Genomic DNA, 26,178 nt, shown 5'->3' with positions numbered 1-26,178 from the left:
GGTTGGACAGGTAGGGGTGAACTGGCAGAGCTCAGGATTTTTAGCACAGTGAAACTATTACACTATAATGGTGGATTCATGTCATTATACATTGTTCAAACTAGTAAATGTACTGAGAGAATGAAACCCAGTGTAAACTGTGGACTTTGGGTGATAATGTGTTATTGTAGGTGAATTGATTGAAACAAATCTCTTCAGTGGGGCATGTTGATAGTGGGGGAGGCTGTGTGTGTGGGTGGGGGTTAGGTGTAAGGGGTGGGGCTGAGGATATTTAGGTGTACTTTGGGCTCAATTTTACTGTGAACCTAAAACTATTCTAAAAAAGTCTATTTAAAAAAGGGCAAGTAGGACCCCCTTGGCTACTTCTTCAATTTACACAGAGACAGGTAAATGGAAAATAAAACACATACCGCTCTTGTTAAAAAAGGTTGACAGAGTCTGGGCGCCTGGGTGACTCAGTCCTTTAAACGTCTGACTCTTGGTTTCGGCTTAGGTCATGATATCACGGTTTATGAATTTGAGCCCCACATTGGGCTCTGTGCTGCCTGTGCGGAGCCTGCTTGAGATTCTCTTTCTTTCTGTTCCGTCTTCTCTCTCTCTCTCTCTCTCTCTCAACAAATAAACTTAAAAAAAGTTGACAAAGTCAGTGAAAGGATAGTGTTTCAAACAAGAATGGTGTATCAAAAGATTGATTAAAGGAGGTCTTGGGGAAATTTTGATGAAGGCTTTTAATATTTTTGCCAAAATTATCCCTTATGATTTGACTGTGAAGGTAAAAGCAAAGGTTGCTGTATTATGCAGTTACATAAGTTTCTTAATTTTTTTATTTTTTTATTTTTTTGTTCTAAGGCTTAGTGTATAGATTTGGTTATAACTTATTGAACTAAAATGTTGACATTTATTTTCATAATTTAAAATTTCATTTTAAAAGGTGAAGCTACATATTCAAACTCTTTTTCACTACGGTGAAAATTTGTTTGGTCTCTAAAGTGGCCTTCCTCTGTTACTTTCATGTGAGGAAGGACTTCTTGCATCTATGGTTGGCGGGGCATTATGCCAAACAAGGGATATAATGTTTAGCTAAAACAGGTGTGCTCCTTGTTCTCCATTTGTTTACAGTCATGTGGCACCCTAACAAGTATAAAATCACAATCGTAATTCAATGAAGAAAAAGAAAATAGAACTCTGATAGCATGTAGCAGGGAGAACTTATTTCTCCTAGTAGTTAATGAGGAAGACTTGCTTGAGGAAGTGAACTTAGAAGTTCACTGAAGGAAGAATGTAGGTTAGTAAGGTAGAGGAGGAAGCTGTTGCTGGTCAGGCCATGTATGGAGAGGGAATGTGGGCATTTTTAGGCACTGACAGGTCATTTGGCAAAAGCACAAAGGAGCGAGGTGGAGGGTGATAGGCAGTACTTATAGGTCAAGTTAAGAATTTAATTTTTTGGGGGGCACCTGGGTGGCTCAGTCGGTTAAGTATTCGACTTCGGCTCAGGTCATGATCTCACAGTTTGTGAGTTCAAGCCCCGTATCAGGCTCTGTGCTGTCAGTTTAGAGCCTGCAGCTTGCGTTGGATTCTGTGTCTCCCTCTGTCTCTTCCCCTCCCCCACTCTCTCTCTGTCAAAAAATGAATAAGTGTTAAAAAAACTTAAAAAAAGAATTTAATTTTTTTAAATAATTTTTTTCTATGCAAATATAAATACATAAATTGACCTAAATGCATAAATGTGATCACTCGTACTTCCTTTTACTGGTATGTTCGGGTAGTTTTCTTTTTCTTTCTTTCTTTTGCTCACTTCCTTTTCTCCTCTCTTTTTCCTGTTGTTAAAAAGCAGAATTCAGCCAAGTAAATTGAGAGATCTAATAGACTTAATGATTTGTGAATTGCGCAGCATGGGGTCTAGCAAGTAGAGGGGAGTGAGGAGGTGTTAAAATGGAAGGTTTTTATAGAAAGGAAGTGGAGGCAAGAAAGTTATTAGCACAAGAAAAGGATTGTTCCAGCCTAGGTTGCTTTTCCTTAGGGGGTAGAGGAGGGGGTGTTACTTTGAGGATTACCTCGTCTACCTTTGGGAGACAGAGAGGGCCCAGGTGGCAGATTACCTCATTAGCTGATTAGACTGGTAAAGACTACATTTTTGGTGGAGGTTGAAGCTGCGATTAGATTAGGTATTAAGACTCAGTTTGAGGACTTGGCCTAAGTGACACCATTTTGGGCCAGTAGTTTTCTTTTTAACACTTTCTTATCCCTTCTTCCAAACCTCTTCCCTTTCAGAAAAAGGGTGAAGGGGAGAGCCACCCCCCTGTTTTCTTCCCTCCACCTTTTCCCTCCTTCCCTTCTTCCTCCCTCCCCTTTACTTGTCTTTCCTTCTTCTACCCACATTCACACCACATTCTCTAACCCATATTAAGAACTTGATGATATGGATCCTTTTATATTATTCCCATGCTCGTGAAACAAATAGTATAGACATTTGCAGTAGGCAAAATAATGGCTCCTAAAGATGTCCACATCCTAACCCCTGAGACCTGTGAATACTTTGCCTTACATAGCAGAGAAGACTTGACACATATGATTAAAGTTAAGGACTTTGAGATGGAAAGGGTATCTTGGCTTTTCCATGTGGGCACAATCTAATCATGAGTTAAAAAAGATGGAAAAATGTTTCCAGCTGTGGTCAGGGAGGACTATACTGAAAAAGGATCAAAGAAAGATTTGTTGTGTGTTTTGAAGGAGGAGGGAGGGAACTGTGAGCCACAGAATAGGGGTGGTTTCTGGAAGCTGGGAAGGGCAAGCAAACGGATTTTTCTCTAGAGCCTCCAGAAAGGAATCCAGCCTTGACAACTTGTTGATTTAACATTGGGTGCCACAATGATGCTGTTTTAAGTGTTGGGGTTCCGAGTGTATGGCCAAGAAAGAATTCTTGAGACTTCTTCGGTGCAAAAAGGTGATTTTATTAAAGCACAGGGACAGGATCTATGGGCGGGAAAAGCTGCCCCAGCATTGTGAGGAGAGACTGATTATATACTTGGGAATTGGGGGAGGTAAAGTCAAGGGAAGTTCCCAAAGGGATTTTCAAATGCTCAAAAAGACTCAAAGGATACTGGAGGCCTAGATTGTCCTGCTGAGGTTATTTTTCCCTCTAGCAAAGCATTAACATTAAGATGTAGGGAGTTCCTGGAGAAATGTTATACTCTGCCTGCCTGAAGTAGTTGTTGATAGGCTGCAGGTTATCAGGAAATTTAATTTTATCTGCCATTTCTTTCTGCCTTTGTTTCCCACATCATTGTGAGACCTGTGTCTGACTTATAACCTGTAGAACTGTAAGATAATAATTTTGCATTGTTTTCAGCTGCTGAGTTTGTGGGAGTCTGTTATGCAGCAATAGAAAACTAATAACATTATGTACATACTCTTAATTAAATATGTACTTATTTTTTGTTACTGCTTTTTAAAAATGGGATCATATTATACATACTATTCTCCATCTTGCTTTTCCTTTTCAACAATACCTTGTGAAAATACTGACAAATTACTTTATGTCATTATTTTTAATAGCTACTTAATGTTTAATTCATGGTGTGGCTCTTCTAAACCATCCCTATATTATTATGCATTTCTTTTACTTCCCATTGAACACTGCTGAAATAAGCATCTTTTATATATATAACTGTTTCGTTGTTGTTGTTGTTTGTGGGATAGATTACCAGGAATGAAATTACTGGGTTGAAGGATATAAATATATTAATCATTGTTGCCAGATTGCTTCTGAGAAAGTCAGTAACAGTTCACATCTCTACCAGCAATATTTGGGAGGTGGTGTTAACCTTTTTGAAGGTTTGTCAGTCTAGTTGGTAAAAAGAATTTAATGTTACTTTAATTTTCATTTTTTCATTGCTAGTAATTATAAATCATCTTTTTAAAAAATAATCTTTTAATGTTTCTTGGCTCTTGGATCTGCTTTTCTGTAACTGTTTAGTCCTGTAATTTGCCCAATTTTCTATTCCAGTTTAGCCTTTTCTTGCAATTTGTAACAATGCTGTATATTATAGATATTAATCCTTTGAATGTCATCTATATTACAGTCTATAGTTTGCCTTTCCCCTCTGTTGATTGAGTCATTAGTGCACAGCAGTTCTTAATTTTGATGTAGTCCAATTTATCTTTTTCTTTGTTTCCTGTGCTTTTGGTTATATCCAAGAAATTATTGCCAATTTTAATGTCATGAAAGTTTCCCTGTATGTTTTCTTCTACGAGTTTTATAGTTTTAGGTTTTATGTTTGGGTCTTTGAACATTTTGAATTAGTGTTTGCATGTGCTATAAAGTAAGGGACAATCTTCATTTGCAGGTGCATGTCTCATTTTCCCAGCACCATTTGTTGAAAAGACTGTCCTTTCCCGTTGAATAGTCTTGGTGCCCTTGTTGGATATCATTTGACCATATATGTGAGGTTTTATGTGTGAGTTCTCTGTTCTATCCCACTGGTCTCTATGTCTGTCTTTATGCCTGTATGATACTGTTATCATTACTGTAGCTTTGCAGTAAGTTTTGAAATTAGGAAGTATGACACCTTCATTGATATGCCCAAATTCGAAAGACCCCCAAGAACAAACCACCAGAGTCCAGAGTCAAAGCCAAGCGGCAAGGGTCGTTTATTGCAGGTTTGAACCCGGACCTCCGCGCACTCGTTACAGGTGACGCTAAGAGGTCCCGAGCGAGGGTCTTACAGCTTCTTTTATAGACAGGCACAAACAAGTTAGGGATTTTTCGAGGTTACAGAGCTGTTATTGGTTGACATTTAAATTTGAACACTCAGCAGAACTTGATTGGTTCCCGCCTTTTTTTCAAACCACTCAGAACTTGATTGGTTCCCACCTTTAGGTCAGACCACAACCGGGCATGCCCTGGCTGGTTCCAGGAACGGCGGCGGCGGGGGGGGGGTCTTTTCTTTGCAGTTGTGAGTACACCTGGTAATTTTTCTCTTAGTCTCTCACCATCTCTTTCTTTTTCAGGATTGTTTTGGCTATTTGGGGTCCCTTGTTCCTGATCTTAGAGAAAAAGCTTTCAGTCTTTCACCATCACTCCAAAAAGTTGTGGGCTTTTCATATATGGCCTTTATTATGTTGAAGTAGTTTTCTTCTAGTTTGTTAAATGTTTTTGTGAAAGGGTGTTGAATTAGGACAGACTTTCTGCATTACTTGGGATGATCATGTGTTTTTTTCCTTCATTCTGTTAATGTGTATTACATTGATTGGTTTTTGTATGTTTAAAGATGCTTGTATTCCAGGAATAAATCCCACTTAGTCATAGTGTATAATCCTTTGAATGTGCTATTGAATTGTTTGCTGCTATTTTGTTGAAGAGTTTTGCATTGATATGCATCAAGGATATTGGTCTGTAGTTTTCTGATAGTCTCTTTGTCTAGCTTTGGTGTCACAGTAATAATGCTGGCCTCATAGAAAAAACTTTGGAAGTATTCCTTCCTCTTCAGTTTTTTGGAAGAGTTTGAGTTTTAATTCTTTAAATGGTTCATAGAATTCACCAATGAAGCCATTGTCTTTCAAGCTTTTCTTTGTTGGAAATAAATAAGGTTTGGTATCACCTTTTAAAATTATTCATATAACCCTTTCAAGTTTCACCACTTGCCTACAATTTTTTTTTTTCTTTTTTGGTTCAAGAACCAATCCAAGATCACTGATTGCATTTAGTTTTTCTTTTTCATGTCTTTTTAGTCTGAATCTATTTGGAAGAGTTCCTCTGTCTTTCATGATGTTACCAGTTGACAGAGTACAGACATTTACTCTGCAAGTTGTCCCTTGACCTGGATCTGTTCTATATTTCATGATTAGATTCTGGTCCTATATTCTTGTGAGGAGTACCTCAGAAATGATCACTGTGTACTTCTCAGTGTATGGTGTCAGGAGGCACAGGATGTTGACTTATTTCACCATCCTATCACATTTTGTTTGTCTTAACCATTTGTCTCAAAGTATTGTGAGAGCAGGGGAAGGGAGCTGTCATCAGTTCATCATGTTCTCAGAATCCTTTTTTCCACTTTAGATTGTTATGCCCAGAATTCGTGATCCCCAAATACCGCCAGGGAGCCAAGTCCGATGTAAAAGCAAAAGAGCCTTTATTCGAGCTAGCTCGAGCTCAATCCCCTACCTGCACCGACGCAGCGGTGAGATACCAGGGAAAGAGAGCGAGTTTCAAAAGGACAAAGGTTTTATTGGGGCCTAAGGGCAGTTGGTGAGGTAATGGCTATGGCCTCAGCCGATTGGCTGGGGAAGGGTCCGAGTCCTGTTAGGCAGGTGAGGGGGGGGGTTACTCAAGGGGAGGAGGTGTGGTCAAGGTGAAGGACACAGAACAAGATGGAGTCGGCCGGTGTAGGCCCACCCTTTCAAGATGTCATCACTTAGGGTCATTAGGGAATTTAGCCTTTATTTTAAGAATAATGAGAAGCCATTTAAGTTTTTAGGCAGGAGAAGACATGAAACATTTTTGTGTATGCTGTGAGGTAGAGGTTCAGTTTGTTTTTGTATATATTTTCTACTTATTTCAGCTCTGTGCCTTTTTTTCTTTTAATGTTTATTTATTTTTGAGAAAGAGAGCAAGCACAAGGAGGGGAGGGGCAGAGAGAGAGGGAGACACAGAATCTGAAGCAGGTTTCAGGCTCTGCACTGTCAGCCCAGAGCTGGACCTGGGGCTTGAACCCATGAACCATGAGATCATGACCTCAGCTGAAGTCAGAGGGTTAACCCACTGAGCCACCCAGGAGCTCCTCAGTTCTGTGCCTCCTAATGTTACTTTAAATTTTATTCTGAAGTTTACAATTTGTATATTTATTATAGTCTGACTTCAAGTAATATTACATTACTTCATGTACAATGTAAGAACCTGGCAACCGATATTTTCATTATCTTGTCCTTTGTACCATCTTTGCCATACATTTTACACGTGTGTTAGACTGTAGACCATTTAAAAAAAAGTATTCCCTCACATCGACTTACAGTTTTCTTTTACATTTGTTTTTATGTAATTTTCACAACAAACTTCTCCAACTTTTGTGCTAACAAAAGTAAACCTGTTCCTTTTTCTCAGCTAAAAGAAATTCAGTGAGTAGATTCAACTAAGATCTAGCAATATTAAAAAAAAAATTCATATTTGAAAATAATTTTCTCACAGATGTTGGGCTTCTATACTTTGAAGTTCAAAAGTATGTTTTGGGGTCTTTGAATTAGGTTCTTTATTTTTTAATTTTAATTTTAAAAAATGTTTTAATGTTTATTTTTGAGAGAGACAGAGCATGAGTGGGGGAGGGGCAGAGAGCGAGGGAGACACAGAATAAGAAGCAGGATCCAGGCTCTGAGCTGTAGGCACAAAATCCAACATGGGTGTGGACCCGTGAACCATGAGATTGTGACCTGAACCAAAGTTGGATGCTTAACTGACTGAGCCACCCAGGTGCCCCATAGGTTCTTTATTTTTTCTATTTTGGTATGTATGTAAAACATTTTTCTTTTCTTTTCTTTTCTTTTCTTTCTTTTCTTTTCTTTTCTTTTCTTTTCTTTTCTTTTCTTTGTTTTTTGATTGTTTTTTTTTTCTTTCCAGAAACTCATTTTTATCCTGTGGGTTTCATCTTAACTCCAACATCATGTCTAGTTCTAATGGTGCCAAAGAGAATTCGCACAACAAGGCTCGAACATCTCCGTATCCTGGTTCAAAAGTCCAACGCAGCCAGGTTCCAAATGAGAAAGTAGGATGGTTTGTTGAGTGGCAAGACTATAATCCTGTGGAATACACTGCTGTCTCTGTCTTGGCAGGACCCAGGTGGGCTGATCCTCAGATCAGGTGAGCAAACTAGTCAGTGTTAGCTGGTAGCTGGGTGTAAGACGGAGAAGAGAATGATTGTATTTGTAAATTACCATTTTGATAGCTGAAAAATCATTTTCATCTAGTGCTTGACTTTGTTATAAAGCAGTTTCCAACATTTGGCTGGGATTCTTTCTCAAGCTAGACAGTCCATGTTTGCTTATTCTTTTGGGAGTTTTATGATCCTTCCAAAAAGGTAAATCTATTTTACTATGGAGATTTTTGTTTTATGAGGTGACAAGTAGTGGTATCTGTTTTCATTTGTTCTGTTTAGGTTATCAGTAGAACATCTCTTATTGTTATTTTCCACCATAGCTAGACTTGTATTTGAAGTAGTGAAAATATTTTTCAGAAATTTTTCAGATTACCAAGAACAGCATGATGATAAAATTGGAGTAATGTGATAAAATAGAAAAGGGATAAAGAAGAAAAAAACTCAAGCAAAAATCCTTTGACTAAATTCATAGGAGTACATTGATTCACATTTTCTATTTATGTTCCTTTTAATGAATACGTAGAGTGTTTAAATGTACTGAGTATGAACTAGGTACTGTACTAAACGTTTTATAAACATTATTTTATTCTTACAACTATTCTGGAAGATAGGGTTGTTATTTGTGCTTTATAGAAAAACAAAACACACACAAAAAATGGAAGCACACAAAGTTTGCCCTTTACATATTGTCACAGAGCTGCTAGTAGATGGTATAGTGTGGACTTGAACTCAGTCTGACTCCAGAATTCATGCTCTTAATCACTCTGCTAAGCTGCTACCCTAATTTTAGAACAGCTTTACAAATTTGATTCCATGGGAAAATTTATTATAAATGCCTCGAGGCATAATTTAGTCAAGTAAGTAAAAACTGTTGCAAGTTGGATAGATCCAGTATTAGTTCTAGGTTAAACTTTACTATGGACTTATTGCTGTGACTAGATTTTGACATACAGTTTCCCTATTTTATTCAAAGATGTGTTTGTCATTTTGTGATACTACTTGGATTTTAATTAATCATGAAGCTAATCTGTAGAGAAATTTGTAGCTTTAATAAGTTGCATTTTCCCCATTTTGAGTATTTACATATTTGCACATACATTATACATATACATTATACACAAAATTGATGTTGGTAGGGGTGCTATATAGTGTAAATAGAGGAAGATTGCATACATTTTCTTCATTCAGTTTAATTTTTAAGAGTTGAATTTATATCACCATCTAAAATCAAGCTTTACTACCAATATTAATATTTCAATTATGATTATGTTCATGCTTTTTTTTTTTCCTCTGGTGAATTTCTAGAGTCCCAAGAGCATTGTAACCCTGGTTGTATAATTTCATGATTTTTACCATTTAATTATTTTTTATTTGTGTGTTAGATGGAAGATTGGTTAGAAGTCCTGAGAGAGTTTTTGGATCATTCAAATTGGAAATTATTTCCAAAATAGAGCAGAAATATTTCTATGTTCTCTTAACTGATATTAAAGCAAGGAAAAAAGTGAATCTTCTGTCAGAACCACCTATGAATTATGTAGTGCTATACAACTCTTTATTCACTATCAACGCAGTTATATCAGTGATTTTGTAATGGTGAGGAAAGTAGTATATTTATGTCTACTTTGAAAATAAATATTTTTTAAAGTTTATTTTGAGAGAGAGTATGAGCAGGGGAGGGGCAGAGAGAGAGAGGGAGAGAGAGGATACTAAGCAGGCTCTGCACTGTCAGCACAGAGTCCGACATGGGGCTTGAACTCAGGAACTGTGAGATCATGACTTGAGCTGAGATCAAGAGTTGATTGCTTAACCAACTGAGCCACCTAGGTGCCCCAAAAATATTTTTATTGAGGTATGACAAATGAAATAAAATGCACACTTAAGTGTGCAGCTATAGCTCAGAACAACTTTTTATTTCTATAGCTGTAACTGCCATCCAGATTAAAATTCAGAACATTTCTAACATATAACATTGATTTTAATCTAGATCATAGTTATTATGAAGTTTTGGGGTAAATTCACGGTTTTATGGATTTATTTGATGAAAATATTAACCAGTGTACATTTGAGGAAATTAAAATTACTTTGAGACCGTAAAAACATCAAGATATCACAAAGAATATTATTTCTGGAACCACATAGGAACCATTAATTGCAATATTGTGCCCACAGACAATTCTTCCATGCTGATAAATGATGTAGACTTTTTTTGTACCATGTGGGAGGAACTGTGGTTTCTCTGCCTAGTCCTTCCCAGAGGGATTATAATACACATCCTTGTATTGTAAGGTGTTTTGGTTAACTTTTTTCTTTTTTTTCCAGAAACAGTTTTGAAGGACTAAATGGATTTGTAAATGAAAACTAACTCTTAAAAATTTTAGTTTCAGGGATACTTTATTATAAATAACAGGCTGACTGGCATTAGTAAGCTGTTGGTAGTATTGGGCCATTATTTCTTATTTTGCTTTGGTATTCTTATTACAGTGAAAGTAACTTCTTTCCCAAGTTTAATGAAAAGGATGGGCATGTTGAGAGAAAGAGCCAGAATGGTCTATATGAGATTGAAAATGGAAGACCCAGGTAGGTACTGGGGATGGATATCTTACAATAAATAGGTCTTTGAAAGGTAGAAAATGTAATTAACCTTTATTGAGTGTTTGTGTGTGCCAGACAATGTACAAAAGAATTTATATATGTGATCTGATTAAATCATTACAATAACCCTGTGGGTGGATATTTTTAGTTCCATTTACAGATAAGGAGAGAGAATGTAAGCAATTTGCATATAGTAAGTGGCAGAGGCAGTATTTGAGTGCATTTTTTTGTAACTCCACTTTGAAGGTAGAAATAATTAGTTGAATAAATTAACAGAGGAAGGATTGAGAATTGTGTTTATTAGTTCTTTATTAAATTTATTAAATTAGTGCCTTAAACTAAGAATTTACCCAAACATGTAAGAGTAAAAATAAAAATAACCCAGTAATTTAACATCAAGATTCTTTCTGTACTTTTAAAAATGATTTTTATACACAACTCCAACAATTTCCATTTTCCTTAAGACATTATAAAAGTTAGGAAAAAATGTAAAAATTAGCATGCCCCAAATAAAACAAAGAAGGATCAGATTCTGTAATCATGGTTTTTATCTTGCAAAAATGTTGCAACTTGTATTCTTCCTTCCTCAAGGACAAGGCAATGATCTGGCTTCTCTCACCACAACCTGGTCCTTTAGTTTTGCTAACTCTTTCTTTGGTCATAATTTCACTTTTCTGTCTTTTTAAGTCAGACCTTCTTTGCATTTGACTTATTCCTTAGGTTTTTCTGGATAAAAAAATATATTAAAAGATATTTATCCATGAAAAAGGATAGGCAGCAAAGGCAAGCTAGCATGTTGTTTTAGTCAAGAGTCTAATGGAAACAATTCTAGCTTGCCTTAGTAAAAAGTGAACTTTAGGGTTATTGGGTCATCTCAAGCAGTCCGAAGTGTAAATGCAGCTAACTTTAGGTAGAATTGAAAATCTGTCTCTGCTTTTCTTTCTATCTTGCCTTTATTTCTCTTTCACTGCAAACAACTTTCTCTGCTTCTCAGACTATAGGGTAGTCTATGTGTCTTTTCCATAGTTTCTGATTTACCAGTTATAAGCTTGGTCATCTATAAAAATGAACTTTCACTCTTTAAATATTGGCTTTGATCATTTGTGTTCAGGGATGTATACTTATTTGGAATAAAACATAGTTGCTGGCCACCCTGCCCCTCCTCCTGTGAATTTGAAAAGTAAAATTATTGTCACCTGGGCAGGTGCCTTGTCTTAATTGAAAGTCTTGCTGATATATTTTTGGTCTAGTACAGTATAAAAATTCATTCAACTTGAATAACAGTCACAAGGAAGACCAGAATACAAACAGATGGCTGACAGGGAAAATTTTGGCTGTTTGTGTATTTACTTTCATATATTGGGAGGACAAAAGATATAATCTTAAAAAGGTAAGATTGTAGATTAGGGCATTTTACTGGGACATAATGAAAGTTGAACATTTAAGGAATATTCATTGGAAGAAAATTACTCAGGCCTGAGTGTTGCTATGTTCACCTGACAGACTTTTTAACATTGGGTTGTGCTATTGGTTAAATAGTTGGCATTTTTATAAAATTGTTTTCTTTAAAACTTGAATTTTGGTATATTTGAAATCTTGAAATATTGAATAATACTACCTCATTATATGCTACAAAATATATATTATTGGTAATAAACATCCAGAACCCACTGAGAAAACATTTTCTTTAAAAAGTAACAAAAATAATGGGAAGGGTTGTATGAGATGAGAGTAAGAAAAGGGGATGTTGAGAAAGTGAAGAGAAATGTGGGTATCTTGAATGATAAATCATCATTGTTGTAGAGCTAGAGGATCATTAGGTGCAGACCATTCACCTGCCCTGTTGTAAGAGTCCAGTAAGGTGTTAGTTTGAATTTAGGAGTATACGTGAAAACTGAAACAAATTCTCTTATAGAACAGCTTCAGAAATGAGATCTTCCTCCTGGATCAAGCGCAAAGCTTAAGACGTGCACAAAAGAAAAGTTAAATAACAGCATAAGGAAATGTGTGATTTTAGTGGCAGATATGTGATAGCGTTCCTGGATTTGGGAGGAGATACTATTTCCCTCTTATTGCACTTACTGCCTTCTTTTGGGCCATGTCAAGTTGGGTTTAAAAAGATGAACATATTCAATTGATTTTCTATATTCTTTTCCCAGAAATCCTGCAGGACGGACAGGACTGATTGGCCGGGGGCTTTTGGGGCGATGGGGCCCAAATCATGCTGCAGATCCCATCATAACCAGGTAAGAATGAAAAAAAACATTTCAATAGCAAAGAGCCAGGTGATTGGAGAAATATGGACTGTAACTATGTGTTTATACACACACACACACACACAAACGTATGTATGTATATGTACACGTGTATAAATATATGCGTTTGTATACATATATGTATATGTGTATGTATATGCTCATAAGCGCAAACACTGGAAAGGTATATTAAAAAAATTTTTTTTAATGTTTTTATTTATTTTTGAGACAGAGAGAGACAGAGCATGAGCAGGGGAGGGGCAGAGAGAGAGGGAGACACAGAATCTGAAGCAGGCTCCAGGCTCTGAGCTGTCAGCACAGAGCCCGATCTGGGGCTCGAACTCACAGACTGTGAGATCATGACCTGAGCTGAAGTCGGACGCTTAACTGACTGAGCCACCCAGGCGCCCCTTGAAATGTATATTTTAAAGGGTCTTGATGTGAAATCATACTGATGTGATACAAGTGTAAAGTTGTAGTTTTATATGAGTAGGCTAGGCATTATCTGAACAAAGTTAATTCACATAGTGAATTTACTGAACATCTGTTTGTTCTCAAAATTGAGTAGGTGCTTTGGAGGATATAAAAAAGATAAAAGAATTCTACGTTTCAGCTCCCTATCACAGAAGAGCTATGGCTTAATTTGTAAGATGAAAAATATGAAATAAGAAAACGTGTCAAGGTACAATGGGTGAGACAGTCTGCTTTAAGAACTAGATTAGATGTGGGTTGTGATGACGGTAAACTGTAACATCGAAGAAAGGCATTATGAAGGAGGCAGACTTGAGCTGAACTTGAAGCTTGGATAGGGGGACAACAGGAGGCCTAAGGAAAAAAGCTTATAGTAATATCTATTTGAGTTTTTTTTTTAATATAAAATTTATTGTCAAATTGTTTTCCATTCAACACCCAGTGCTCATCCCAAAAGGTGCCCTCCTCAATACCCATCCCCCACCCTCCCCTCCCTCCCATCCCCCATCAACCCTCAGTTTGTTCTCAGTTTTTAAGAGTCTTATGCTTTGGCTCTCTTCCTCTCTAAACTCTTTTTTTTTTTCCTTCCCCTCCCTCATGGACTTCTGTTAAGTTTCTTAGGATCCACATAAGAATGAAAACATATGGTATCTTTCTCTGTATGACTTATTTCACTTGGCATAACACTCTCCGGTTCCATCTACGTTGCTACAAAAGGCCATATTTCATTCTTTCTCATTGCCACGTAGTATTCCATTGTGTATATAAACCACAATTTCTTTATCCATTCATCAGTTGATGGACATTTAGGCTCTTTCCATAATTTGGCTATTGTTGAGAGTGCTGCTATAAACATTGGAGTACAAGTGCCCCTATGCATCAGCACTCCTGTATCCCTTGGGTAAATTCGTAGCAGTGCTATTGCTGGGTCATAGGGTAGGTCTATTTTTAACTTTTTGAGGAACCTCCACACTGTTTTCCAGAGCGGCTGCACCAGTTTGCATTCCCACCAACAGTGCAAGAGGGTTCCCATTACTCCACATCCTCACCAGCATGTATAGTCTCCTGATTTGTTCATTTTGGCCACTCTGACTGGTGTGAGGTGATATCTGAGTGTGGTTTTGATTTGTATTTCCCTGATGAGGAGCGACATTGAGCATCTTTTCATGTGCCTGTTGGCTATCTGGATGTCTTCTTTAGAGAAGTGTCTATTCATGTTTTCTGCCCATTTCTTCACTGCATTATTTTTCGGGTGTGGAGTTTGGTGAGCTCTTTATAGATTTTGGATACTAGCCCTTTGTCCGATATGTCATTTACAAATACCTTTTCCCATTCCATTGGTTGCCTTTTAGTTTTATTGATTGCTTCCTTTGCTGTGCAGAAGCTTTTTATCTTGATGAGGTCCCAATAGTTCATTTTTGCTTTTAAGTCCCTTGCCTTTGAGGATGTATCAAGTAAGAAATTGCTGCGGCTGAGGTTAGAGAGGTTTTTTTCCTGCTTTCTCCTCTAGGGTTTTGATGGTTTCCTGTCTCACATTCAGGTCCTTTATCCATTTTGAGTTTGTTTTTGTGAATGGTGTAAGAAAGTGGTCTAGTTTCATCCTTCTGCATGTTGCTGTCCAGTTCTCCCAGAACCATTTGTTAAAGAGACTTTTTTCCATTGGATATTCTTTCCTGCTTTGTCAAAGATTAGTTGGCCATACTTTTGTGGGTCTAGTTAAGGGGTTTCTATTGTATTCCGTTGGTCTATGTGTCTGTTTTTGTGCCAATACCATGCTATCTTGATGATTACAACTTTGTAGTAGAGACTAAGGTCTGGGATTGTGATGCCTCCTGCTTTGGTCTTGTTCTTCAAAATTACTTTGGCTATTCAGGGCCTTTTGTGGTTCCATACAAATTTTAGGATTGCTTGTTCTAGCTTCGAGAAGAATGCTGGTGCAGTTTTGATTGGGATTGCATCAAATGTGCAGATAGCTTTGGGTAGTATTGACATTTTAACAATATTTATTCTTCCAATCCGTGAGCACAGAATGTTTTTCCATCTCTTTATATCTTCTTCAATATCCTTCATGAGCTTTCTATAGTTTTCAGCATACGGATCTTTTGCATCTTTGGTTAGGTTTATTCCTAGGTATTTTATGCTTCTTGGTGCAATTGTGAAGATCAGTTTCTTTATTTGTCTTTCTGTTGCTTCATTATTAGTGTATAAGAATGCAACTGATTTCTGTACATTGATTTTGTATCCTGCGAAGTTGCTGAATTCATGTATCAGTTCTAGCAGACTTTAGGTGGAGTCTTTTGGATTTTCCATGTATAATGTCATGTCATCTGCAAAAGTGAAAGCTTGACTTCATCTTTGCCAATTTTGATGCCTTTGATTTCCTTTTGTTGTCTGATTGCTGATGCTAGAACTTCCAACACTATGTTAAACAACAGCGGTGAGAGTGGACATCCCTGTTGTGTTCCTGATCTCAGGGGGGAAGCTCTCAGTTTTTCCCCATTGAGGAGGATATTAGCTGTGGTCTTTTCATAAATGGCTTTTATGATGGTTAAGTATGTTCCTTCTATCCCGACTTTCTCGAGGGTTTTTATTAAGAAAGGATGCTGAATTTTGTCAAATGCTTTTTCTGCATCGATTGACAGGATCATATGGTTCTTATCTTTTCTTTTATTAATGTGATGTATCACATTGATTTGTGAATGTTGAACCAGCCCTGCAGCCCAGGAATGAATCCCACTTGATCATGGTGAATAATTCTTTTTATGTGCTGTTGAATCTGATTTGCTAGTATCTTACTGAGAATGTTTGCATCCATAATCTTCAGGGATATTGGCCTGTAGATCTCTTTTTTTGCTGGGTCTCTGTCTGGTTTAGGAATCAAATGAATGCTGGCTTCGTAGGATGAGTCTGGAAGTTTTCCTTCCCTTTCTATTTTTTGGAATAGCTTGAGAAGGATAGGTATTATCTCTGCTTTAAATGTCTGGTAGAATTCCTCTGGGAAGCCATCTGGTCCAGGACTCTTACTTGTTGGGAGATTTTTGATAACTGATTAAATTTCTTCAGTGGTTATAGGTCTGTTCAAGCTTTCTATTTAATCCTATTGGAATTTTGGAAGTGTGTGGGTGCTTAGGAATTTGTCCATTTCTTCCAGGTTGTCCAGTTTCTTGGCATATAATTTTTCATAATATGCCCTGATAATTGCTTGTATTTCTGAGGGATTGGTTGTCATAATTCCATTTTCATTCATGATTTTATCTATTTGGGTCATCTCCCTTTTTGAGAAGCCTGGCTAGAGGTTCATCAATTTTGTTTATTTTTTTCAAAAAAACAACTCTTGGTTTCATTGATCTGCTCTACAGATTTTTAGATTCTATATTGTTTATTTCTGCTCTGATCTTTATTATTTCTCTTCTTCTGCTGGGTTTGGGGTGTCTTTGCTGTTCTGCTTCTATTTCCTTTAGGTGTGCTGTTAGATTTTGTATTTGGGTTTTTTCTTATATCTTGAGATAGGATTGCAATGTATTTTCCTCTCAGGACTGCCTTCGCTGCATCCCAAAGCGTTTAGATTGTTGTATTTTCATTTTCATTTGTTTCCATATATTTTTAAATTTCTTCTCTAATTGCCTGGTTGACCCACTCATTCGTTAGTAGGGTGTTCTTTAACCTCCATGCTTTTGGAGGTTTTCCAGACTTTTTCCTGTGGTTGATTTCAAGCTTCATCGCATTGTGGTCCGAAAGTATGCATGGTATGATCTCAATTCTTGTGTACTTATGAAGGGCTGTTTTGTGACCCAGTATGTGATCTATCTTGGAGAATGTTCCATGTGCACTCGAGAAGAAAGTATATTCTGTTGCTTTGGGATGCAGAGTTCTAAGTATATCTGTCAAGTCCATGTGATCCAATGTATCATTCAGGGCCCTTGTGTCTTTATTGATTCTGTGTCTAGATGATCTATCCATTGTTGTAATTGGAGTATTAAAGTCCCCTGCAATTACCACATTCTTATCAATAAGGTTGCTTATGTTCGTCAGTAATTGTTTTATATATTTGGGGGCTCCTGTATTCGGCACATAGACATTTATAATTGTTAGCTCTTCCTGATGGATAGACCCTGTAATTATTATATAATGGCCTTCTTCATTTCTTGTTACAGCCTTTAATTTAAAGTCTAGTTTGTCTGATATAAGTATGGCTACTCCAGCTTTCATTTGACTTCAGTAGCATGATAGATCGTTCTCCATCCCCTCACTTTCAATCTGAAGGTGTCCTCAGGTCTAAAATGAGTCTCTTGTAGACAGCAAATAGATGGGTCTTGTTTTTTTTTTATCCATTCTGATACCCTATGTCTTTAGGTTGGAGCATTTAGTCCATTGACATTCAGTGTTATTATAGAAAGATACGGGTTTATTGTCGTTGTGATGTCTGTAGGTTTCATGCTTGTAGTGATGTCTCTGGTACTTTGTCTCACAAGATCCCTTTAGGATCTCTTGTAGGGCTGGTTTAGTGGTGATGAATTCCTTCAGTTTTTGTTTGTTTGGGAAAACCTTTATCTCTCCTTCTATTCTGAATGACAGACTTGCTGGATAAAGGATTCTCGGCTGCATATTTTTTCTGTTCATCACATTGAAGATTTCCTGCCATTCCTTTTTGGCCTGCCAAGTTTCAGTAGATAGATCCGTCACTAGTCTTATTGGTTTCCCTTTATATGTTAAAGCATGTTTATCCCTAGCTGCTTTCAGAATTTTCTCTTTATCCTTGTATTTTGCCAGTTTGACTATGATATGTCGTGCAGAAGGTCAATTCAAGTTACGTCTGAAGAGTTCTCTGTGCCTCTTGGATTTCAATGCCTTTTTCCTTCCCCAGAATAGGGAAGTTCTCGGCTATGATTTCTTCAAGTACACCTTCAGCAACTTTCTCTCTTCCTCCTCTGGAATCCCCAATATCGTATATTATTGCGTTTCATAGCATCACTTAGTTCTCTAATTCTACCCTCGTACTCCTGGATTTTTTTATCTCTTTTTCTCAGCTTCCTGTTTTTCCATAATTTTATCTTCTAATTCATCTGTTCTCTCCTCTGCCTCTTCAGTCCACGCTGTGGTCGCCTCCATTTTATTTTGCAGCTCATTTATAGCATTTTTTAGCTCCTCCTGACTGTTCCTTAGTCCCTTGATCTCTGTGGCAATATTCTCTGCTGTCCTCTATACTTTTTTCAAGCCCAGCGATTATTTTTATGACTATTATTCTAAATTCATGGTCCATTATATTGGTTAAATCATTTTTGATCAGTTCGTTAGTTGTTGCTACTTATTGGAGTTTGTTTTGAGGAGAATTCTTCCGTTTCGTCATTTTGGATAGTCCCTGTGGTGGCGTGGAACTGCAGCGCACTTCCCCTGTGCTGTCTGGAGTAACTTGTGTTGGTGGGCTTGGCCGCAGTCAGACCTGATGTCTGCCCCCAGGCCACCGCTGGGGCCACAGTCAGAGTGGTGTGTACCTTATCTTTCCCTCTCCCAGGGGCAGGACTCACTGTGGAGTGGTGTGGCCCTTGTCTGGGCTACTTACACACTGCCAGGCTTGTGGTGCTTCGATGGGATCTGGTGTATTAGCTGGGGTGGATCCACAAGGTGCACAGGAGCGGGAGGGGCAGACTCAGCTCGCTTTGCCTTTGGTGGTCCGCTTTGGGAGGGGCCCTGTGGCACCGGGAGGGAGGCAGACCCGTCAGAGGGATGGATCCACAGAAGCACAGCCTTGGGTGTTTGTGCAGTGCCAGCAAGTTCCGTTACGGGAACTGGTTCCCTTTGGGATTTTGGCTGGGGGATGAGAGAGGGAGATGGTGCTTTCCAGTGCCTTTTTCCTTGGCAAGCTGAGCTCTGTCCTGCGGGGCTCAACAACTATCTTTCCCGTAGTCCTTTAGCTCTCCTGCTGTCCGAGCAGAGCTGTTGACTTATGACATTCCAGATGTTAAGTCCCGCTGGCTGTCAGAACATACTCTGTGTGGCCCCTCTGCTTTTGCAAGCCAGACTCGGGGATTCCGCCTTGCCACGCAGGCTGCCCCTCCGTCGCCCTGGCTCCCTCCCGCCAGTCCAGGTTGTGCGCTCCGCCTCTTCACCCTTCCTACCCTCTTCCGTGGGCCTCTTGTCTACGCTTGGCTCCAGAGAGTCCATTCTGCTAGTCTTCTGGCAGTTTTCTGGGTTATTTAGGCCGATGTGGGTGGAATCTAAGGGATCGGCAGGGCAAGGTGAGCCTAGTGTCCTCCTATGCCGCCATCTTCCCCCTCAAAATCCTCCATTTGAGTATTGAGGGACAATGAAAGGATCAGCTGGTTGAAGCAGAAAAATTTGTAGAATAGTGGGTAATCAAACATGTAATTTTTATGCAGTTTTATTGTGGAGAATATTACAATAACAAAGTTTAGGAGTGTTAAGGGGAGCCCTTGAAGATTTCGGAATAGGGGACAGGCATTCTTTTCCTGAGGTAAATCTATCTGGTAAGCCACATCATATTCAGAAGGCCCCTTGGTAAGCATGAATCAGAATAAGGAAGGCAGGTGAATCTTAGGTTTAGATGGACTTGACCCTCTCCATAGGAATCATCTTTTCAGCATGTCTGGAATATTCTGTCATCTCTGTCATCCTTTTAATTTTTGTATTGTTAGGATTTCTTCACTGACCAACTCCGTCTTCACAAATAATTGTCACTTTGCTTTAAATAATGCAAATACCCTCAATATTTTTATTTTTTAATTTTCATATTTTGAGGGTCTTCCTTTCTTTCAGGAAACTTTTTCTCTGATCCGAGATCCAGTAATGATTTCATAGGTTAACTCTAAGAAAACAGCTTAATTCCCCTCTTTTCAAGTTACTGGAAGAGGCACCAATATTTGTCCCATCTTATTCTCCTCAGCCTTTCAATTTCCCTGACAAAAGAGGTCTTTACCCCACAGCTCACTCCATTTTTCTGCTTCCTTCCTTTCTTGCTTCCTCCCGCCCAGCCATCTACCTATCTTATGTATAGATGCTTATGTATCTACCTACCAACCCACGTATCCATTTAAAATTCCTTTAGAGGGGCACCTCGGTGGTTCAGTTGGTTAAGTGTCCAGCTCGATTTCGGCTCAGGTCATGATCTCATGGTTTGTGAGAGATCCTGCTTGGGATTCTCTTTGTCTGTCTCTCTCTCTCTCTCTCTCTCTCTCTCTCTCTCTCTCTCTCTCTGCCCCTTCCCCCTGTACATGCATGCTCTCTATTTCAAAAGAAATAAATAAACTTAAATAAATAAAATTACTTTAGAAACTTTATGGTTTAAATGAAATGGGAAGAGTTAATATACTTTTAATGAATGTAAGTAAAAAATATTAATGACAGTATCAGTTTTGTTTCCAACTTTGGTAAGGCTGGCTAAAATCAGGAAGGTGTGAAAGCATTTGAAGTAGAAATACCAGTAAGGGGACAAGAAGCAGAAAAGGGAAGCTAGACACTTGGAAGTTAGCCTTTCATTAGCTTATCTTTATCTCTGGTGGGCCAAATACATGGGAGTGTATGTGGTGATTGGGTTGCATTGTTTTGAAATAGACTTTTTGAGCTTAATGCAGCCATTATACAACAGCTTCAGCAATAGCTGAAGACTTTGAGAGGGTCCAAGGCTATGGAAAAGCCCACAGATGGCAGAGTCTAGCTTTCACCTGTACTGTTAGGTTGATGCTCTTTATTACCTCAGTAATGCATATACTGACCTATGAGTTGGTCTAAATGAGTGAGTGGCAGTGGAAATGGAAGGAAGAGAAGAATGTAAGATGTTAAAAAGGAAGCATCAACAAGGCTAAAGCACATTGTTAAAAAGTATTGCTCTCCTCTGCTAGGTGCTGTCATCAGTTTTTCCATTTGTTTCTCACACAACTCCTCAAAGTAGATATTAACATCTCTGTTTTATAGATCTGAAAATGAAGACTCACTGGGGTTAAGTGACTTGCCTAAATGTTTATGTCGAACTGAAATTTGAGTCTGTGGTATTTGGCTCCAGATATTATACTTTTTCTCTTTTATACCAGTTTTTCACTAATGAGTAATCATAGGAATCATCTAGGCGCTTTAAAGATTCCATTCCCTTTTCTTTCAAGTACTTCATGATTCAGAACAGCTCTGTATAGTGTAATTTAACAAATGCTCCAGGGAAAGTGTTAAATGTTTCTGTTCTCAGGGACCTCTCCTAGAGATTGGGTGGGTACAACTATCTGATGTTCCTTTAGATCCTTTAAAGTGAAAATGAGGTGGGAAGTGTTGATACATTACTGTGAGTAAAGTCAGATCCATAGTTAGTGGTATTCTCATTTTCTTTCCAGTTTTGGTGAAACAGGAAGGTGTGGGCCATCAGAAGTGGGGAGGGAATATCAATAGTATTTAGAAATAGTCTTTGGCATTTAACAAATGTTAATGAGGTTCATTAATTAAAATATACATTATTTCCATTATATCAAGGATTTTGTTTTAAATTTGGTAATAATTTATTTGATGATAAGGTTTTGGAGTGATGGGGATTGGAGCTAATGGTCAAGAAAGAATTCTTGAGACTTCTTCAGTGCAAAAAGGTGATTTTATTAAAACATGGGGTTAGGACCCGGGGGCAGAAATTGCTGCCTTGGGACCTCTGAGGAGAGACTGGTTATGTACTTGGAAGTTTGGGGAGTAAAGTGGGGGGAGGAGTTTCCAAAGGGATTTTCATATGCTGAAGAAGACTCACAGGATCCAGGAGGCCTAGCTGTTGTCAGCTAGGTCGTTTTCCCCTCTAGCAAAGAATTCACATTAAGACAGCAGGGAGTTCCTGGAGAAATGTTATACCCTGCCTGCCTGAAGTATTTGTCAGTGGGCTGCAGGTTGTAAGGAAATTTAACTTTATCTGCCATTTCCTTCTGCCTTTGTTTCCCTCATCAGTTGGTATTTACAATAAGGAACAAAAGAAGAAACTACTCTGCTCGGTAGTTCTTAAATGAGTGCCTTTGGGGTAAAATCTGAGAAGGTAAACAGGTTATGTGACTGTTCATCATCAGTCTGGCCCTCTCTAGCCCAGCAGCGCCTCTCCCCCAGTCCTGCTTCTCCCTGTGCTGCAGCCAAAACTGGCGGCATGTCTGTCTTGGTTTTCCCAGCTTCTCTAATGTGATGTATATATAGTAGGTGCTGGTAAGTGTGTGTGAGTGTACAGAGCATCTTTCACCTTCTCACGCCCTCCTCTTACCCAATTAGTGTAAACATTCTGTTTTGATTTAAGTAGACAGTATGGTGATTAAGAGTGCAGATTCTGGAAGCAGATTGTCTGGGTTCAAATTTTGGTTTGTACCACTTAGCTCTGCAGTCTTGGACAAGTTTAATCTACTCTGTGCTTCATTTTCCACATTTGTAAAATAAAGATAATAATGCAACTACTTTATAGGGTTGTTTTGAGGCTTAAATGGATAAATACATGAAAGACTTAACAGTATCAGGTACATAATAAGTGCTATAGAAATGGGCCTTAAGAAGTAAAAGTACCACGTCTACCTTCAGTCCTGTTCTCAATCTTGTACCTGGATCATGGTGATGAGGTTTTGGGGTGATGGTGGGGTTCAGAACTCATGGCCAAGAAAGAATTCTTGAAGACATCTTTGGTGCAAAAAGGTGATTTTATTAAAGCACAGGGACAGGACCTGTGGGCAGAAAGAGCTGCACTGGGGTTGTGAGGAGTGACTGGTTACATACTGTGGAGTTGGGGGAGGTAAAGACAAAAGGGAGGCCTCCAGAGGGACTTCAGTGTGCTAAAGAGGACTCCTAAGGTACCTGAGGCCTTGCTGTTGTCAAGCTAAGCTTGTTTTCCCTCTAGTAAGGCATCAACATTATGACTGCAGGGGGTTCCTGGAGAAATGTTATACTCTGCATTTGCTTCAAGTATTTGTCAGTGGGCTGCAGGTTGCAGGTTATAAGGAAATTTAATTTTACCTGCCATTTCCTTCTTGCCTTTGTTCCCCACATCACTGTGGAGGGGAGGGTGATATTAGGGGCTCCAGGAAACTGAATCTAGGTTTCAGAAGATTAGGCTATTGATAAGATTGCCTTTTTCTTGTAATTTACTAAGGTATTTGTAAACTGATAGAGACTCCTATCCTGCATGACTGTGATCGCTAACCATTTGTTTTCTTTCCTTTCCTTTGTTCTTGGGCATCTAGGAGTGCCTGAGGAATACCACACATATCCCACTTGGGGGTGGGTGGGTATGCTAGCTTGTACTTTGCTCTCAGCTTGCCTTATGCTTCCTCATCAATGGTAACAGTCTTCTAGCGTCCAGTCTTGCTTTCTTCCCAACCAGCCTCCACACTTTCGTCAAAGTGAGTGAGCTTTCTAAATACAAATTGCTTATGGTTTTACCCTGCTTAAAAATATTCTTTGGCTCTCTAAGCAGATGAATTTGATGAATTCTTTGCCTACTCGTCTGGCCTCATCATCCTTCTTTCCCTCTGTGGTGCCCATGGTGCCAGACCCCACCTATAGATTCAGTTTCTTGAACATATTATTTTATACCTTTGTTTCTTGCTCATGTCATACCTATGTCTGGCATCCTTAAAAACAGATGCTGTCTTCTTGTACTAATTATTCTTTCATTTCTATTTACTGTCCTCATCAAATTGTCACTCTCTTATAATTTATTCACTTACATGTCTAGCTCCATCCCTAGACTATGAGCTCTTTCAGGGCAGGAATTATGGGTTAGATATGGTAGTCAACCACTATATAAAGAAATTTGGAAACTCTTATTTATTTATTTATTTATTTATTTATTTATTTATTTATTTGCAGGAGGGGGGAGAACTCCTATTTAAACTCATTTAATTTCATTGATTCTAATTCAAAGTAATGATTAGATCATAGGCTTTCTTTTTTGCTTTAGTACTAGAGGTTCAAAATCGTTTTCTTTGCCTAAGATAGTTTTAGAACAATTCTTAAAATTGGGTGTGGTGGGGGTAGAGAAGGGAAAGGGAGATGTATCAGCATCTCTGGGCAAGAGGCTGTGGTTAGAAAAAGTGCATTCTTGGGGTGCCTGCCTGGCTCAGTTGGTAGAGCATGTGACTCTTGATCTCAGGGTTGTAAATTTGAGCCCCATGTTGGGTGTACAGATTACTTAAAAATAAAACCTAAAAAAAATCTTAAAAAAAAAAGAAAAAGTTCATTCTAAAATTAACATAACCATGATACTTTTTTTTTTTTTTTTTTTAAGAGAGCTTGAGTGGGGGAGAGGGAATTGGGGGGGGGGGGGCAGAGAAAATGAATGAATGAATCCTAAGCAGGCTCCACACTGAGTGTGAAGCCTGATGCAGGGCTTGATCCCATGCCCTGGGATCACGACTTGAGCTGAAATCAAGAGTCAGATGCTCAAACAACTAAGCCCACCCATGTGCCCCACTTTGATACTTTTTTAAAAACTAAAGGATAGAGTGAGGTTTTTGTGTTTTTTTTTGTTTTTGTTGTTTTTTAAGAAAGGGCATAAAGATTGAGAAGCACTACTGTTGAGACCAGCTGAACTTGTATTGTTTAATCTGCATTGTGTAATCTCTGTTTTGATAACAGAGTGACCCATTAAAAGGAAATATTACCAGATCTCTTATATTAAAGTGATTCTTAGCTTTTAAACTATTTTTGACAATACTTTAATAAAAACTACTTATATTCTGAATTTTTATTACAGAGAATATCTTTTTTGGAAAGTAGACATCTGACTTGGTTTGTAACAGTGCTCAATACAGAATATTTCTTTTTTTTTTAATGTTTATTTTTCAGAGAGAGAGAGAGAGAGAGAGAGAGAGAGACACACACACACACAGCATGAGCGAGGGAGGGGCAGAGAGAGGGAGACACAGATCCAAAGCAGGCTTCAGGCTCTGAGCTGTCAGCACAGAGCCCAACGCGGGGCTCAAACTCACGAACTGTGAGATCATGACTTGAGCCGAAATCGGACGCTTAACCAACTGAGCCACCTAGGCACCCCAGGATATTTCTAATACAAAATAATTTTTTTGGTAAAACTAGCTGAGAGGTGAATTTATATATACTCTTGTTATAAAGAAAAATACATTGTTATAACTTTGTCTCAAGTTTGAGATAGATCCTTATTCTTCAAAATCCATTACGATTTTATATTACTATTTACAGGTGGAAAAGGGATAGAAGTGGAAATAAAATTACCCACCCTGTTTCTGGGAAAAACATCTTACAGTTTGTGGCAATAAAAAGGAAAGACTGTGGAGAATGGGCAATCCCAGGGGTAAGAATTAAAATTAAATTAAAGTTCTTTTTAGCTTCATTTACTGCAAGGTTATTGTATGTAGATCTTCATCCTCCATTTATTTTCCATTCCTTCACACTTCACTTAGTAATTCTTTTGTCATTTATCACTGCAATGAAGTCTGTCAATAGCAAGTGTAGGATAATACATCAAGGCTGTTAGAATTTGAGTCTAATTATAAAGCCATTGGAAAAGAACATGGACTTTGGAGTTAGACCCAGGCTTGTACGTTGGCCTTCCCACTTTGAGCTGAGAATACAGAATTCAGACACTTACCTTAAATTTTTAAAATTTTTATTTATTTTTTAAGTAGTCTCTCCACCCAGTTTGGGGCTCTAAATCACACCACTGAGATTAAGAGTTGCTCTACTGACTGAGACAGCCAGGTACCCCAGAACTTTCTCTTTAAAATTTACATAATTATATCTACTTCATAGGATTAGTAGCAATAGCATATAAAACACCTGGCATAAAGTAGATATTCATACATGTTGGGTCCCATCTCAGAACTCAACCCCTACTTCCAAGTCCAAGGTAAGACTGTTAGCATTGGTTTATTGAATTCTCATTAACTTTAAACATAAAAAAGATAATTCTTGTTACTTTTCCTTGTAGTTAAAAAAAATTTTTTTTAATGTGTATTTACTTTTGAGAGAGAGAGAGAGAGAGAGAGAGAGCGCAAGCTGGGGAGGGG

At 38.2% G+C, this 26,178-nt stretch overlaps 1 protein-coding gene across 5 annotated transcripts in view; it reads left to right on the top strand.

The window, feature by feature from the left end:
- NUDT9 (nudix hydrolase 9) overlaps positions 1–26,178 on the top strand; it is a 39,675-nt gene that overhangs the window by 8,073 nt on the left and 5,424 nt on the right. For 4 of the 5 annotated variants that reach the window (XM_042935943.1, XM_042935944.1, XM_042935945.1 and 1 more), the window contains 4 exons: positions 7,610–7,849; positions 10,347–10,442; positions 12,617–12,703; positions 25,352–25,463. In XM_042935943.1, coding sequence (XP_042791877.1) covers positions 7,653–7,849; positions 10,347–10,442; positions 12,617–12,703; positions 25,352–25,463 — 492 coding nt within the window. In that variant the 5' untranslated portion in view covers positions 7,610–7,652. Of the gene's footprint in view, positions 1–6,359; positions 6,516–7,609; positions 7,850–10,346; positions 10,443–12,616; positions 12,704–25,351; positions 25,464–26,178 lie in introns of those variants that run through there. The other variant, XM_042935946.1, reaches the window with a different exon arrangement.

Source organism: Panthera leo, chromosome B1 (assembly GCF_018350215.1).
Source record: "Panthera leo isolate Ple1 chromosome B1, P.leo_Ple1_pat1.1, whole genome shotgun sequence".
In the NCBI taxonomy this organism is placed as follows: Eukaryota; Metazoa; Chordata; class Mammalia; order Carnivora; family Felidae; genus Panthera; species Panthera leo.
The sequence above is the reverse complement of the archived record's forward strand: the minus strand, read 5'-3'. Positions and strand labels throughout refer to the sequence as shown.